At 34.2% G+C, this 18,009-nt stretch overlaps 1 protein-coding gene across 5 annotated transcripts in view; it reads left to right on the top strand.

The window, feature by feature from the left end:
- Window positions 1-13,977, top strand: part of SLC30A9 (solute carrier family 30 member 9) — a 74,342-nt gene extending 60,365 nt beyond the window's left edge. For 4 of the 5 annotated variants that reach the window (XM_068543023.1, XM_068543022.1, XM_068543021.1 and 1 more), the window contains 3 exons: window positions 3,341-3,470; window positions 5,277-5,390; window positions 12,513-13,977. In XM_068543023.1, the coding sequence (XP_068399124.1) occupies window positions 3,341-3,470; window positions 5,277-5,390; window positions 12,513-12,557 (289 nt within the window). In that variant the 3' untranslated portion in view covers window positions 12,558-13,977. The remainder of the gene's footprint in view (window positions 1-3,340; window positions 3,471-5,276; window positions 5,391-12,512) is intronic. The other variant, XM_068543024.1, reaches the window with a different exon arrangement.
- Window positions 13,978-18,009: the final 4,032 nt, after the last annotated feature.

Genomic DNA, 18,009 nt, shown 5'->3' with positions numbered 1-18,009 from the left:
AATAAATAAATTAATTAATTAAAAGAAAAAAAAAAGAATGACCTCTATATCTTCATCAGTAGAACAAATGAGTATGTGAGTAGTAGATTTATATTCTAAGCTCTATCTGTTTACTCTTAAGAAGTAGTTACCTACCGGATCACGATTAGAAGTTGAGCATTCTTAGAATCAGTATTAGGCTTAGTAACTTAATGTGAGATACTCCATATTAATATTCTTCCCTGGTGATGTCTTTGTCTGATTTTGTTATCAAGGTAATACTGACCTTATAGAATGAATTGGGAAATGTTTCCTCCTCTTCTGTTTTTTTTAGAAGAGTTTATAAAGAATTGTTATTATTTCTTCTTTAAATGTTTGGTAGAATTCAGCAGTGATGCCATCTGGGCATCGGCTTTTGTGCGTGGTTAGTTTTTTGATTACTCATTCTATCTCTTGTTATTAGTTTATTCAGATTATCTATTTCTTCTTTTGTCAGTTTCAGTAGTTTGTGTCTTTCTAGAAATTTGTCCATTACTTCTAAGTTAACCAGTTTGTTGGTGTACAGCTGTTTCTAGTATTCCTTTGTAATCCTTTTTATTCCTTTAGGTTTGGTAGTAATGTCTCCTCTTTCATTTCTGATTGTGGTAATTTGAGTGTTCTTTTTTCTTTTGGTCAGTCCAGCTAAAGATTTGTCAATTTTCTTGGTCTTTTCAGAGAACTAGCTTTTGGTTTAATTGATTTTCTTTGTTTTTCTCTTCTCTGTTTCATGAGTTCCTGCTCTAATCTGTATTATTTCCTTCCTTCTGCTTGCTTTAGGTTTAGTTTGCTCTTTTTCCAGTGTCTTAAGATGGTAGGTTAAGTTTTTAATTTGATATCCATCTTCTTTTTTAATACAGGCTTTTACGTTTATAAATATCCTTCTAAGCCCTGCTTTCACTGCATCCTGTAAATTTTAGTATGTTGTGTCTTCATTTTCATTCACTTCAAAATATTTTTTAATTTCACTTTAGATTTCTTCTTTGGCCATTGGTTAATTAGGGGTGTGTTGTTTAATTTCCACATATTTGTGAGTTTCTCAAATGTCTTTGTTACTTCTTACTTCATTCCATTGTGGTTGCCGAACATTCTTTTTATTATTTCTGTCATTTTAAATTTACTGAGGTTTGTTTTATGGCCTAGCTAGCATATGATCTATCTTGGATAATGTTCCATGTGTACTTGAGAATAATGTATATTCTTCTGTTGTATGGAGCATTTATAGTGCTCACGTCTTCTAGTTCTTGTTGATCTTCTTGCCTAGTTGTTCTATCCATTATTGAAAGTAGGATGTTGAAGTCTCCTGCTGTTATTGTTGAATTGCCTATTTCTCCTTTCATTTCTGTCAGTTTTTGCTTCATGTATTTTGGTACCCATTTGCTAGGTATATGTGTGTTTATAATTTTGCATATATTGTTTATAATTAAAGTCTAAAAAAAGAACTGTAAACGGAAAGACTCACTGTGGCAAATTTGAAATTTTCTGGAATAGTGACGATCTGTAGATTAAATTGTTGGAAAAAATAAATGTTAGTATTCCAGAAAGTTCATACAGTTTTTTAATCAGTATATTAGTTATCTATATTGCTCTGTGACAAATTACCCCAAAACTTCGTGATTTAAAACAACGTTTATTACCTCACAGCCTCTGTGGGTCAGGAATCTGGGCACGGTTTACCTAGGTCTCTACCTTAGGGTTTCTCATAGACTGCAGTCAAGGTGTTGGCTGGGACTATAGTCATCTCCTGGGGAAGGATCAGCTTCTAAGCTTTCTCATGTAATTATCAACAGGATTTAGTTCCTTGCCATGTGGGACTGTCCAACATGGTAGCTTGCTTAATCAAAGTATGCAGATTGAGGAGACAATAGATATTGAGTGTGAACACGATAAAAGTCACAGGTTCGTCATCTAATCTTGGAAATGACATCTCATCATTTTGCCATGTTCTGTTGGTTAGAAGCAAATCACTAAGTCTAGCCCGCAGCTGAAGGAGAGAGGGTTGCACAAGGGCCTGAACACAGAAGGGGGTTGGGGGGGATCATTGGGAACCATGATAGAAGCTGCCTATCACAGTTTTCTGTCTGCAGTTAGTTATGTGTAAGAACATAAGGAAGAAGTATATCAGAACATTTTTATTAACGGCTAATTAAGTATTTGTCAAATAATGAGTATTTAAAATCTTTTGTTAAGACTGACTTAGATATGCTTTTTTTTTTTTTTTTTTTTAATCGCTTTTTTTTAAATGAGTAAATTATATAACCTCTTACCAATCTGAACAAGTTCTATTTCAATCTGGGCATACATAACTTTATAAATATAAAATCATTAATTCTTATTTTCATCCATACTTCTTTATTCATATAGATAAAGAATTTTAGACTCAGTATTTAGTAACTTGCTTAAGATCTCTCAGAAATTAGAGTCAGATGTTTTAAGAGTACTTGGAGTCTCACTTAGGCTTGTTTTCCTGGTAGGATATCTCTATGTCCTCAGAATTCAGAGTGTTTTTAATTTTCTTATGTATCCTCTAAAGAAAAGATATTATAATGGTTACTCTAGAAAGAAAGGAATTTCTCAATAGTTTTCTGGAGAAAATTGATTCCTGAGGATTAGGGCAGGAGGTATTGAAAAGCAATTATGCTTGAGCATCTGCTTCCTTTTCTGGAAGGCAGAATGGTATAATGGAAAGACCACTAGGTTTGGGTATCTAAAGATCTGGGGGTGAGTCCTGGCTCTCCTGTTGCCTAGATGAGTTACCTTAGGCAGGTCACTTATGCCCCTCTGGGACTGTTTTATCTGTAAAGTAAAGATGCCATCTTAATCTACTTCATGAATGTCATTGATTAAATGCCTGCTGTGTAATTGGTAGCATATTAAACATTTTATATATGTTGGTTCATTATTCCCCACATCAGTCCCATTAGGTAGTTATTATTAACCTCATGCTAATGGAATACTTCACAGAGTTGTATGAAGACTTTTAAAGAAGCTATTGAAAAAAGGAAAAAAGGATTATAAGATAAAATGACAACATTGTAGAAAAGCAATTTAGAGTTGATTTTTTAATCCACAAACTATGTAGTTCATATATATACAAATTACCATAAAATAGTATTTATTGTTTACACCTTCGTATGGCATTATGCAAAAAGACCTAAATGAACATTTGTTTGGAAAATGATAGGTGGTGCTTAATGGCAAACACTCTGAAAGCCATCTTAGTCCATTTTTCATCACTGGTAGCAAAAAACAAGAATTCTAGACTTTTTGCCATTAAAATGTATGTCTGTGTATATAAATTTATATGTATTGTTATTGGTTGCAGGGCAATTCATGACGTTAAAGCCACAGATCTAGGATTAGGGAAAGTAAGATTTAAGGCAGAAGTAGATTTTGATGGACGAGTTGTTACGAGATCATATTTGGAAAAACAAGATTTTGACCAAATGCTACAAGTAAGTTAAAGTATTTATTGATTTCTTCTTATATAGCCAAGGGTTATAAAAATTACTTCCTAAGTAAATAAAATAAAACTTTTTCTTTTATAAGTCTTAAAGTCACTTCAGGTTTCAACTGGTTCAGAGGAGACAGTAGAAGAGGTAACTTATTATTAAAGTGCTTGTTGTGTGCCACGCGTTTTATATATGTTACTTTATTTACTGTCAACAACCTGTGAGGTAAAGAAATAATATTTTCATTTCTATATATAGGCCAATTCAGACACAGAAAGATTAAGTAACTTGCCTAAAATTGCAGAGCCATCGTATGGAATCAGATGTGAATTCAGATCTCTGTGACTCCAGAATCCATGCTTTTTTTATTAAGAGTACTTTAAAAGAAAACTTATACAAGATAGTATAATGAACAGAGCAGAGGCTACCACTTGCCTTTGTCGAATATTAACATTTTACTGTACTGTACTTGCTTAAGATCTTAAAAAAAGAAAGAAATCATTACAAAAATCTTACAGCCCTTGTTTCTCTTTATAGATCCCATTATCTTTCCTCCATCCCCAGAACTCACAATTATCTTGAATTTAGTACCTGTCATTTCCATTCAGTTTTTTATACTTTTCAACATATTTTTCTTAGCGTAATATTTAACAACATTTTAGATGTTTAAAAATTGGTATAACTTGTATCATATCATATGGTTTCCTCTATAATTTGCTAAACATCATGTTTTTGAGATTCCTCCTCCGTGTTAATATATATACCTCTGGTTAATTTACTTGCTATTTAATAGTCCATCTTACTAATATGCTGCAGTTTGCTAATCCAGTCCCTACTTCACGGACAATTATATTGTTTCAAGTATTAAACTATTGGAAACAGTGCCACAGTGGCATTCTTATACATGTTTCCTTGTTTGCATGTGCAAGAATTTCTTTAGGGCATTACATAGCTAGATTTAAAATATAGGTGGGCCATTGGATGAACTTCCACAATCAATGTATCAAAGTTTCTATTGCTTCACATGCTCGCTAGATTGTATTGACAGAGTTTTGAAATTTTTATCATTATGATAGATATGAAATAGTATCCTGTTGATTTAATTTATATTTCCCTGGTAGTAGTGAGGTTAATAAACATAGAAATTTATTGACCATTGGGATTTCCTGTACTTGCATCTTTGTTCGTTTAATTTCTGTTATTCTGACAGATTTGTAAATGTTTTATTTTTAATATGCTGGATATTAATCCTTCCTCAGTTGTGTATATGCAGATAACTTTCTAGTTTATAATTTATCATTCCACTTTGTTGTTGTACAGAAGCCTTAATGTAGTTTTTAATTTTATGTCAAATTTGTAATCTTTTTCTCTATGCTTTTTATTATCTTTCTTGAGAAACCCTTCTGTAGCCCATTATCATAAAAATATTCTGTTTTTCTTCTAAAAATTTTAAGGTTTGTTTTTTACCCTTAGGTTTTCAATCCACTTAGAATTACTTGTTTAATGGTCTGAGGTAGGGATTTAGTATTTTTTTCCTATAAAAAAATAATTTCCCCAGCACTATTTATTGATTAGTCTGTTCTTTTCCCGCTGATTTTGCAGTGCTACCTCTGTAGATCATTGTACTCAATTTTTTCTCAAATTGAGGTTTTTTTTTGAAATATGTAGTCCATTGCCTATGGCTTGAAAGTGTTTCATTTTTCATTAAACTTAACGGTGTTGGTTATAATTTTTAAAAGAAATTATCAATGTACCACTATGACTTTTTTAAGAATCTGTTTTATTTTTCTGCTATCGTTTTCTTTATAGGAAATTCAAGAAGTGAAGACTCCTGAAGAACTAGAGACCTTTATGCTTAAACATGGAGAAAATATTATTGATACTTTAGGAGCTGAAGTAGATAGACTTGAGAAGGAACTGAAAGTAAGATATATTCATAATAATAATATAATACAGTGTCAGCTACTTTTTGAGTACTTATCTATGTCAGGCACTGTGCTAATTACATCACTTGTATACTTTTATTTTCTCAGTAACCCCATGATGTATCAGTAGTAATGGGCAAGAAAATGATTGGGTTAGAGAAGTTGGATAATATACTCAAGGTAGTATAGGACTTGGGATTTGAACCTGTGCTGTTCAATTTCAAATTCCATACCTTTTTTTTTCTAATTTTTTTTAAATTTATTGTTATTTATTTATTATTTATTTTTGGCTGTGTTGGGTTTTAGTTTCTGTGCGAGGGCTTTCTCTAGTTGTGGCAAGCAGGGGCCACTCTTCGTCGCGATGCGTGGGCCTCTCACTATCATGGCCTCTCTTGTTGCGGAGCACAGGCTCCAGACGTGCAGGCTCAGTAGCTGTGGCTCACGGGCCTAGTTGCTCCGCGGCATGTGGGATCTTCCCAGACCAGGGCTCGAACCCGTGTCCCCTGCATTGGCAGGCAGATTCTCAACCACTGTGCCACCAGGGAAGCCCTCAAATTCCATACTTTTAACTACTATTCTATACTGCTTGCTTAGTTTCTAAAATAATCAACGGTTTTTTTCTTGTTTGTTTGTCTTTAAATAAGAAGCGTTTCTAACATTTCTAGAGAAAAGTAAAAGGGAAACTTTAAACTCTGTTCTAAAGTTAAAAAAAGAGTGTGTGTGACCTTAAACCTATACATACATACTGCTTTAGCCCGTCTGACATTATTTTATATTTTCTGTTTGTTTCTGTTCAGTTGGAGATCATTACAACCTGTTGGTTTTTTACTGAAATATTACCTAACCAGACTGCCTTTAAAAAAGTCTCAGTGCTCTCAAATTGTCATTTATTGACATTTGAATTCTAATTGTTTGCAATGAAGAAAACTTGTAAATGATCTTCAACGTTTATAACTTGTTGAAGGCAATGTATTTTCTTTAGCTGATGTTGATTTTTGTTTAGTTTTGTTAAAAATTGAAGAGAAACAAAGACAAAAATTGAAGGGAAACATTTCTATCACTGTTTTACTACCTTTTAGAATCTAGATATGTGATCAGATTAATAGAAGCAGTTCAAAAAAGATGATTTTGTTAATGTTAATATTATAGTTCATGAGCTTATCAGGCATGATTTTCAGAATTTCTAGATGAACAATTCTCAAATATTTTGATATTAGGATTCTTAAAAATTATTGAGGACTCAAAGAGGTTTTTTTTAGTTATATTTATTTATATTTACCAAATTACTAATTAAAATTGAGAAATTTAAAAATATTTATTCATTTAGAAAACATAATAAATGTATTTCATGTTAATATAAATAACAGTTTGAAGGAAAATAACTATAGTTTCCAAAATGAAATAAATAGAAGAGTGGTATTGTTTTACATTTTTACAAAAATCTAAGACAGCTAGATTCCCATTTGTGCTTCTGCATTCAGTCTATTACCATACGTTATTTTGGTTGAAGAATATGAAGAAAAAGGAGGAGCCTTTTTAAGTATTCTTTTAGTCTTTCCAGATAATTTTGATATTCCCTTTTAATATTACACCAAAACCTGACAACCGGTAACCTCTTAAAGCATAGTTGTGATGTGAAATCTGAAACCATATCGATGAACTTTTCATATACTGTTTGTGAAGTTAGGGAGCACAGTCCAGAAGACCACCTTCATTTCTAACACCAGTTGCAAAGTTCAGGTGGTTCCTAAGACCACCCTCAGGTTTGATAATTCACTAGGAGGACTCAGAACTCACTGAATGGTTTATTACAATGAAAGGATACAGATTAAAACTAGCCAAAGGAAGAGGTGCATAGGGCAGAGTTCCAAACCTGGAGTTTCACTTGTCCTCTCCCTGTGGAGTCATGGACGGTGTTATTTTCCTGACAGTGGTGTGTGACAGTTTGCATGGAGTATTGCTAACCACAGAAGCTCAACCGAGCCTTGGTGTCCAGAAATGTTCTTGGGGCTCTGTAGTTGACTGCTTGAGTGGATGACCTTTCATCTCCAGCCCCTCTCAGGAAGAGCCGACACCTTTAGTTTCCACCCGCTTCTGGAGGTAGAGCAGATACTGTGTGGACAAAGATAAACAAAGACCTAATTATCAGGCAGAATATTCCAAGGACCTAGAGATTACCTCCCAATAGCCAAGAGCAAAGGCCAGACCTCTCTCTGAGTATGATTAGCACTCTCCTATACACTATTATATTAAAATCTGTTGGTCTGTCTTTATACTCTGATTGCATCTTTTTTTTTTTTTAACATCTTTATTGTCTGATTGAATCTTTTTAACCCATGCTTGATTCTTTAACATTATGAATTGGTCATTTGGAAAATACTGGCTCACTGAATTTATGCACATCATGCAAATGTTGATACATTTCTAAGTATTGGGAAGCTGTCAGGCCCATGGTGGTGGATATGAGTTTTTCAACATTCTAATTTTGACTTGAAAGCTTGCATTTTATTATTAGCAACAAATATTGTTGTTTTCCTTGAAGTAGTAGACTCATTTTGTTTACTTCTTAAGAAGATGCCTGCCAAATACCCAAATTTGAATAACCATAGTTTGTTAGTTATTCTTTCAAGTAAAAAGGGTGTTCAGATAAAAACCGTCTGATTGAGCTCATTCAAGCAATCACAGGGGTACTTTTCCTTGTGACAGCATCAGACTTCAGCGTGAAGCACAACTTCCCATTTTGTCACCGAATATTTTTTTAAAGTGTATTCAAGGGTTGAGGTTTAATAAATCAATACTTTTTACTACTTCATGAAGGACATTTTAAAGTGAAACTGGCTTTTAAAAAAAAAAACAAAACCGGGTGGCAATAAAGGAACACAATGACTACCAGTATGGTTTGGTGCAAGTTGCCTTGAGTTGTGTGAAGGTGCCAGCAGTTTTATCCATGCCATCAGAGGAAATGTCAGCATAGTAAAAAAGGCAAAAAACATCTTACTGTAATTATGAAAATAGTTTTGACCTCGGAGTCCCCCCTGAAAATGTCTCAGTAACCCAGTAGTCCTTGAACCACGCTTTGAATACCATTGTTCTGAATAAAATGTGAGATGATTATTTTTTTGCAGGGTGATTGGAGAATGAATAAATGTTGCATTTCCATTCTATCTGTTTTTATTTCCCTGGCAAGGAAAATAATGGACTTTTAAAACTAACTATTTTGGCTTTACTCTTTAATAGAAACAATGTCAGAAGCCGATTTAAGAATAATTAACAAGTTGGCCATTCTTAATTGTATTTACTCTTATCACAATCAGATATGCTTATTATTTTAAGCTAATTTTGTGCTTTAATTAGAAGCTATTAAATCATTAATAGACTGAATTATCTCATGTTTTTGAATTATATGTCTTTCAAACCAAGAAGCCACATTTTGCCTACACTTTCAGGTGGAAACATCCCTAAGGTGGTAATAAGGTATAACTAATCTCAAGTGAAAAGAAAGTTCTTCATAGTTAAGATACCAGACCAAGAGAATGCATGAAAATAAGATGATTTTCTTTTGAAAACAAAAACTTTGTACATTGGTATTTTCGCTCCTTTTTGGTATCTAAGCATAGTTGCCTTCTAAGTTTAAATTTTAATAATTATTGAATTACTTTGGAAGGTCACACTCAGTGATAAAATTCTGCAGCATCATAGCCATCTCTTTGAGTAAATGCCATTGATCTAAGTATTAGAACAGGCGATATTTTTGGCTTGAAGTCTGTAACTTACATAGTGCTATGTTAAGATGTTAAAAATAATAGAGGCTAATTTATAAAGTCCCATATTATAATGTGAAATACATATTGTTCTTATTTTGAAATTGTTTGAATTGTTAACAACAGATTTTTGTTGTTGTTGTTCTACCTCTATATTCAATCAGTAGATAGACCCTTGTCCTATATCTCCATGAAGTTTTTTTGTTTGGGGGGAAATAATTCTATCGGAAATTAATTCAGTGGGAAGATGCCATAGCAAATTTCTAATAAATTCCAGTTAAATGCTCTGCCCTTTACTATGTCTTTTGCATCTCTAATTACATCCTCCTGTAGTATTTTCTTTACTTGAGTCTACAGCATTGTAAAATAAATTATGTAATTTGGTTTTTATCGCTGCGTAATATGAGTGTTGGAAAAAAATCTGTGATGTGTAAAATATTCCAATTCGCATTGAACAGTGCCTGGGACATAATAGACCAATAAGTATTTGGTGAAAAAATGAATGAAAATTATAAGTTGGACACCAATTATTGATTTTCAGTTCTACTTAACAATTATATATTCATGAATATGTGAATATATTAATTTCTGCTATGCACATGATATCTTGTTACGCACTAAACATTAAATTTTAAGGATATTAATCCTATTTTCTCATTCATTCAGCAAACACATTGTGTGTGTCTGCTTTGTAATGGGCACATACATTTTAGGAATTTGGTTAATTTTCTCTCTGAAAACTTGATTTTAAAAAGCAGAGTAAATTAACTTTTTAGTTTCTTTTTCTTAAGATCAGATTTTTATTACACATTTGTTGTATACTGCTTTTTAGATTGAATAATTTTAAACTTTCCATGAACAGCTAAAATTCTTCAAGTCGTATTGGGATGAGTAAGGGTTGATTGGAATGGGACAATAAAATTCAATTTCATTTCTGTTTGAGGTAGTCTTTTTTATTCCATATTGAATTTAAGAAATTCTAGACAGAGGGAATAGTTTAAGATAAAGAAAACATTGAGAACAAAAGTATCATCCGCCACCCCCTTGTGGGGTCCCTGGTCACTCTTACCTTAGGACCCAAGAGGAAAGCACCCCTAGGTACAGCTGAACAGCACTAGTTGTAAGAAAAATCCCAGTGCACGCTGAACAGAATGAGTGCTCTAGCTGGAGCTACACTCCAGTATTATACCAGGTTTTTGTCTTTATAATTAAATTCGTTTAATATGAATAATATGCAAATGTTCCTGGGATATTATTTTTTAAGCTAGGAGTTATTAATCCTGACTGATTATTAGAATCACTTAGAAGAGCTTTTTTCCCCTTGTTGATTTATTTGTACGGTTTTTATCAAATAATACACATAGTTTACAAAATCAGACAGAACTGAAAAGCTTATACAGAAGTGTCACCTGCCTTGCCTTCCTCAATCGTTAGTTCTACATTTTAGAGATAACCATGTTTAATACTTTTAGTATTTCTTTTATATTTACTGCCGTATTTCTACGTAAGAGTCTTACATTGCTCCTCCTGACTTAAACATTATTTCCTCTTAGGTAGGTACAGATTAGTTATTTTATAAGTCTCTTCTGTCCTACAGTCTTACAATATCATTATGTTCACTTTATTAAACTTTTAATTTTCCCCCCCCACATTGTGTTAGATGTCCTTCCTTTATGTATCCATAGGGGAAAAAATCCCCTCAAATCTTTACTTTGCTCTGTAGTAGCAGACTATTATAATCGCCTGCTTACTTACCTGTATTTCCTCACTAGAGATAAGTTCATTCAAGGCAAGTGCTGTTTATTTCCTGTTTATTGTTGTATACTTCAGTGCTTGGTACAGTGTAGGCATATAATAAAGATATTTTTGGGGACTTCCCTGGTGGTCCATTGGCTGAGACTCTGCGCTCCCAATGCAGGGGGCCCAGGTTCGATCCCTGGTCAGGGAACTAGATCCCACATGCTGCAACTAAAGATCCCACACGTGGCAACAAAAATCCCACGTGCTGCAACTAAGACCTGGAGCAGCCAAATAAAGAAAGAAATATTTTTTTAAAAATATGTTTTTCGTTGTTACTGAAATTCCTTACGATTTTTCACAATCTGGCTTCTGCCTGTCTTTCCAACCTCATTGCTTTTTGCAGCTTCTGTGCTAACTATACCATACTGCTAGTGCATACTTTCCAGGCTCTCTTGACTTTGCTCATGCTATTTCTTTTGTCTAGTCCCTTTTCATCATCTATCTGGAAAATTCACCATATTCAAACCTTGTTTAGATACTATATTCTCCGTGAATTCTTTCTGGATCTCATGAGCAAAAGTAATAGAGCTCATGTTTTTGTTTCCAGAGTTATTATTTAGTACATTAAAATAGTTAGGAGCCTTGGGGTCTGGAGTCAGGCCTGGAATCTATCCTGGCTCCATCACTTACTAGCTGTGTGACTTTGGACAGGTTAGTTAATTTCTTTAACCTTCATTCTTCCCATTTGTAAAATGGAAATAATTGGGTTATTATGAGGATTTTAAACACACACTTTCCGTGAAGCCCCTTACTTATTATTAGCATAGTACTTGACACAAGAGTAACCGCTCAATATATGTTAACTGGTTATTATTATTAGCTATAATGCTTTTTTTTTTTGGCTGTGCCAGGTCTTAGTTGCAGCAGGCAGCCTCCTTAGTTGCAGCTCATGGGTTCCTTAGTTGTGGCATGCAAACTCTTAGTTGCGGCATGCATGTGGGATGTAGTTCCCTGACCAGGGATCAAACCCAGGCCCCCTGCAGCGGGAGCGTGGATTCTTAACTACTGGACCATCAGGGAAGTCCCTATTAGCTATAATGCTTTTGCTCGTAGAGGCTATTCATACACTTTTCTCTCTGGCTAAACTGAGTCCCTCAGGGTAAGGAGCAGAGTCTTATTTAATAATCATAGCTCTACTTTCTAGCACAGTGCTTAGATCAAGACTATATGGATTGTTACTAGAACATATAAAATAAGTTAATATCAGTTTAGTCTTTCGATCATTATTGCTTTGCAGTGATCTTCACCACAAATGAGCATATTTCCAGTGCTTCGCAGTGCTTGGCACATACTAGATTCTTAATCCATTATTGTATTAATGAACATATGGACAAAACTCAGGGAGGCTGGACTACTTACTATATATTTTATAGTGTATAATTGGTCTATTCATCTATTGATTTATGTTTTTCCCTCTGTAAATATTTCTCTTGCTAGTATGCTACAATGAAATAGTTTGACCAAATGTTTTCATTGGCTTTAGTGATCAAAAGGAATAAAAGGAAACAGAAAATTGTCTTTTGCTATTCATAATGTAGCGGTGATTTTTTTCCTTCCAGAAACGAAATCCTGAAGTTCGACATGTAGATCTGGAGATATTATAGACTTGATGGAATGAATCACCTTGGAGGGAGCCTTGGAAACAAGTTTGCCAAGACTGCTTTCCCACAGTGAAGGAGTCAATGCCATTCAGAAGCCGTTTTGGTTTTTTTTTTTAAGATGGAGGAAATATTTATGTAAAGAGCAATTCAACAGTCCACAGAACTAAGACAACATCTCACTTCTAAGAGACATATTACAAGTTGAATCAATTTGGAAATCATGTTTTTATGTTGCAGCAGGAAACATTTTGGTTACTTAAATTGTTCATAATTTCTCATTTTAGCCTGTCAGTGTGTATTGTACCTTGCAATCATGTTTCCTTTCTTCACATTGGTAAAAAATAAGTAGCATCTGTAAGATTATGATTTTTAACTTTGTTGCCAGTGAAGATTTCACTCCATCAAAACCTGTCAATCTTGAACATTCTGGCTAAATCTTGGTTTGCAGTCTTTAAAACAGTCACTCCATTTCAAAGTCTGTCTTTCCTTATAGAATGTAGAAATTATTTTAACATACCTTGTGTTTTTTGCCCTGAGCACTAAGAGGAACGCTTTCCTAACCTAGTTATCCATAAATGTTCATTCCAGAAAGGACTTTATTACTGAATTGAAGGAAGAGATTTCAGTACACTCTTTTAGGTCATGCTACTTGCCATTTTGTAAAATTTCTTTTCTCTTCTTTGCTTTTTTTTTCCTTATTTAGTTTAATTTTCCTAGTGGTAGGAAACATAAAATAACCCTAGATATTTCCATGGGCCAGTGTGATGACTGGTTTTTTGTTTTTGTTTTTAAACTGGCTTCAGTCCCATAATGTGTATTTACTAGGAGATAATGCATTTATAAGCATTTTAACATTATGTAAAGTGGGCTAGAAATATTTATAATTTCACAGACAGGACGGCATTTTATTTTTTATTTATTTTAAAAGAGGCACTACTTAACTTGTGTAAATCTGAACTGTGGGATAGTTCTTGCTTTGACAGATAGAGAAGTAAACCTCTTATGCGGAAACTTGTGGCCGTGACTTTTGTATAATATCATAGACAGTAGTGTGTCTGTAACATGAGTTTCTTGCAGTTACAAATGGGCATTTAGCATAATGTATGATTATAACATGTGCTAAGTAGCTTTCTAATGATCATAAGGTATCAAGATGAAAAAACATGCAATTCAGTAATTGAAAATTTAGTGCAAAACTACAGCTGTGTCTCCATTCATCAAAAGAATTCATATGCACTTTAAATTGTTCGGGTACCAGTGAGCATTGTCCGTGCAAGAGTGGTAGCTGCCTGAATAATCTCTGCTGGATAAGTGAGTGCTTAAGGCCCTAGGTCAGTGTCCAAAAACTTACTTAGATTGAAGTTTATAAATTATAGCAAGTTATAATGCTGGAAGCAAAAAATAAACATTTGATTAAAGGGTTTGTAATAGTAATTTTTTGATTCAGAACTGTCATCTACTGGAAAAGTGTGAAAATTTACATTGGTGTACACTTTTTACCATTACAAAACATCTTGTGTGCTGTACATTTTAAGTGAAATAACATTCCAATTTTATTTTTTAAGATACGAAATTGTTTTATACATATATATGTATATACACCCACACAATTTGTTCTTATGGTTTCAAATTCTTCACTCCTACTTTTTAAAAAACTTTTTTACCCGTTATAATTAACTCTATACTTTCTGTGTCTTCCTCCTTCCCCTTTCCCACCTGCCATTTTGTTTATTCCATGTCAGTGTGCCATGTGGGAAGGTACCAAATTATGTCCAATTTCCTCCTAGTAAAATTACTCTAAAAATTTTCACATAGTTAGACAAGAATATTAACTCATTTAAAAAAAAACGCAAAAGCTGATGTGCAGTAGTTATTCCAAATGGTAGATTTTTTAAAAGGACTCCCTGAAAGAGGCCAACTCCTGATATTTCTTTGGGTTTTCTAACCTTATTTTGATTGAAGTCATACCTATTCTTAATAATTGAAGGCTTATGTTTCTGTCCTTTCACTGCAGTTCTGTTCTGCACTGATACCTTAAAGTTTGTTTAAGTGAAATTTGACATAAAGAAGTACAGCCTATCTAGGAATTTAATGTATGACATCACTGGTCCCTTTTTTTATTTTTTCCTTCCTTTTAAACTAGAGTCAAATTTGAATTTTGAAACCAGGGAATTTGGTCCCCTTTATTTAAAAATAAGATAATATCTAGTTGTTCAGGTTTCTTATTTTTGTTTTTTTCCAAATTAATACTTCTTACTTTGTCTTACCCTTATGCATAGTGTTTGAATATTTAAGCATATAAATCTTAATATTTTTAAGGAAAATAGCTTCTGTAGTAGAATAATTGCAAAAGTAATGTTGGACAGAGAAGAGGTCAGTCAAGGCCATGACTCCTGTTTGTATTAAGCTGAAATCTGGAAACCAGCAAAGGTGAAGTGTATTTGTTTTCAGCTCTGGCTGTAAGTAACAGGCCCCAAACTGTGGAAGCTGGCACATTTTTTAGACCATGGCAGATGGGGGATGAGGGGTGGAGATCTGTTTTTAAGTGGACCGTGTTGGTGGCCAGTAAGTAGTATTCAGTTCCAAAGAGGGAGATTCCTGAACATATACTGAGGAAACTGTAAGACAGAATCAGATTGGAAAATTTTCAGGTTTTTTCAAAAACAAAGTTAATATCTGCATACATCCTCCTACACACCAAATAACCCAGAACAACAAAAGGGCATTAGACTTGAATTTTGGGTATATGATTTTAGTGTTACCTTAATTATCCTGTACTTTGGATAATGGTTTTTGCTAAAATTATACCATCTAAAGGAAACGGCTTAAGTTTTAAATCTGATAACTTTGAGGTAGAATGCTAGGAACTACAGAAAATTGTACAGGCATTTGGAACTTATACTATTTTTCTTAGATTGCATTTGTCATGCTCTGGCATTTCTTTTAAATGTGATGACCCCCAATTTGCCAAACTGTCAGAAGTCAGTGAAGCAAAGAATTGAAGATAAAATGTTGATTCAAAGATTGTCCCCCCTAAATCCCTCATCCTGGTCTCTGAAATGGAAGTTTGGAAGGCATTTATATAGAAGATTGGTCTGGCAGCCTTTATATTTGCATTTAAGTTTACTAGCATCCCTAGAGTTGGTTTCATGGAAAAGAGAAAATTTTTGTTTCTATTACATTGTATTTCATCTGTCTGATTTCTGTGGCAGGTTAAGATTTTCCTGGTCCATCAGGGTGCATTTTTCCTTAATAAATGCTGTATGTAAATAAGAGCAGTTCACTTCTTAGTTTGGGATTTTCCCCGGTGATAAATGTTTGTTAAATACTTCTTTACCTCATGTGCTAACCTTTAAAAATCATGCCTTTGTTTTTGAACAGAATTTATTATTCCTTGAGTATGCTTGTTAGTTTGTGGGTGTCCTCATTTTACAAAACCAAGATATAAAAACTCTTAATTGTTTTATGATCCATTTTCAGTATAGAGAGAACTATTATTTTTTTTTCTGAAACATTTATATTAACATATTTCCATACAAATAACCCAAAGAAACTTTAGTATTAGTTGTTTTTTGTTTGTTTGTTTTTTTATACAGCAGGTTCTTATTAGTCATCCATTTTATACACATCAGTGTATACATGTCAATCCCAATCGCCCAATTCAGCACACCACCACCCCCACCCCACCGCGGTTTTCCCCCCTTGGTGTGCATACGTTTGTTCTCTACTCAACTTCTGTTCTCTGTGTCTCAACTTCTGCCCTGCAAACCGGTTCATCTGTACCATTTTTCTAGGTTCCACATACATGCGTTAATATACAATATTTGTTTTTGAGAGAACTATTATAAATATACCATTAGGATGTCATGTAGTTGGTAAAGTGCAAATTCAAAAAATTATATCCCTTAGTGACACATAGTATATGATTACATTTTCACAAAATAATATTATTTAAACATGTTAGTTGAATTATTTATTTTGAGATTGTGTCTATATAGTATATTTAGGGGAAAAAATACAAAAATTAAAAACACTAAAAGGTAGAACCTAGAGCCAGCCTGCAGTGGGATCCAGGTTGAATTCTATACTAATCCTGTAGGAATTGCAACTGTGTTTTCTTTTTCACAAGAAACTAAACCAAAGTAATTATTCGAAGTAATTTGGTATTTTGAGAGGGCATATTTCCCACCCCAAAATCAAAATGTATTGAAAATAGAAGCACTGTAGTTTAGAATTTGTGTAGCAAAATACGGAATTGTGTCTGTGTCTTTAAGGGCTTGTAGAGGTTTTAAAATAGACTTAAAAGTAAAAAAAAACAACAACAAAAATTGTATATAATAGCTATCAACAGGATAATTTGAAGTGTTTATGCCAGGTACCATTTCATATGTACAAGCATTCCTCACAAATACTGCAGGCTCGGTCCCAGACCGCTGCAATAAAGCAAATATCAAAACAAAGCAAGTCACACAAATTTTTTGGTTTTCCAGTGCATATAAAAGTTATGTTTACACAGTACTGTATGTAGTCTATTAAGTGTGTAATAGCATTATGCCTAAAAGCACAACGTACATACCTTAATTTAAAAGTACTTTATTGCTAAAAAATGCTAACCATCGTCTGGGCCTTTTGAGGGGCTTTTTGCTGGTGGAGCGTCTTGTCTCCACGTTGGTGGCTGTTGAAGGCTGAGGTCGCTGTGGCAATTTCTTAGGATAATGAAGTTTACCGCATCATGTGACTTCCTTTCGTGAACGGTTTCTCTGTAGCGTGCAGTGCCATTTGATAGCATTTTACCCACAGCAGAACTTTCAAAATTGGGGTCAATCCTCTCAAACCGGGCCCTGCCTTATCAACTAAGTTTACATAGTATTTTCAATCCTTTGTTGTCATTTCAATAATCTTCACAGCATCTTCACCAGGAGTCAATTCCATCTCGAGAAACCACTTTCTCTGCTCATTCATAAGCAACTTCTCATCTGTTAAAAGTTTTACCGTGAGACTGCAGCAATTCAGTCACATCTTTAGGCTCCACTTTGAATTCCAGTTTTCTTGCTGTTTCCACCACACCCGCAGTGACTTCCTCCACTTAAGTCTTGAATCCCTCAAAGTCATCTACGAGGGTTGGAATCAGCTTCTTCCAAAGTGCTGTTAATATTGATAATTTGTCTTCTTCCCGTGAGCCACTAATGTTCTTTTTTTTTTCTTTAATTTATTTTTGGCTGCGTTGGGTCTTTGTTGCCGCACGCGGGCTTTCTCTAGCTGCGGCGAGCAGGGGCTACTCTTCGTTGCGGTGCGCGGGCTTCTCATTGTAGTGGCTTCTCTTGTTGCAGAGCACGGGCTCTAGGTGTGTGCGGGCTTCAGTAGTTGCAGCACGCAGGCTCAGTAGTTGTGGCACATGGGCTTAGTTGCTCCGTGGCATGTGGGATCTTCCCGGGCCCTTCCTGGGCCGGGGCTC

This window comes from Eschrichtius robustus, chromosome 4 (genome assembly GCF_028021215.1).
Source record: "Eschrichtius robustus isolate mEscRob2 chromosome 4, mEscRob2.pri, whole genome shotgun sequence".
NCBI classification, from domain to species: domain Eukaryota; kingdom Metazoa; phylum Chordata; class Mammalia; order Artiodactyla; family Eschrichtiidae; genus Eschrichtius; species Eschrichtius robustus.
The sequence above is the reverse complement of the archived record's forward strand: the minus strand, read 5'-3'. Positions and strand labels throughout refer to the sequence as shown.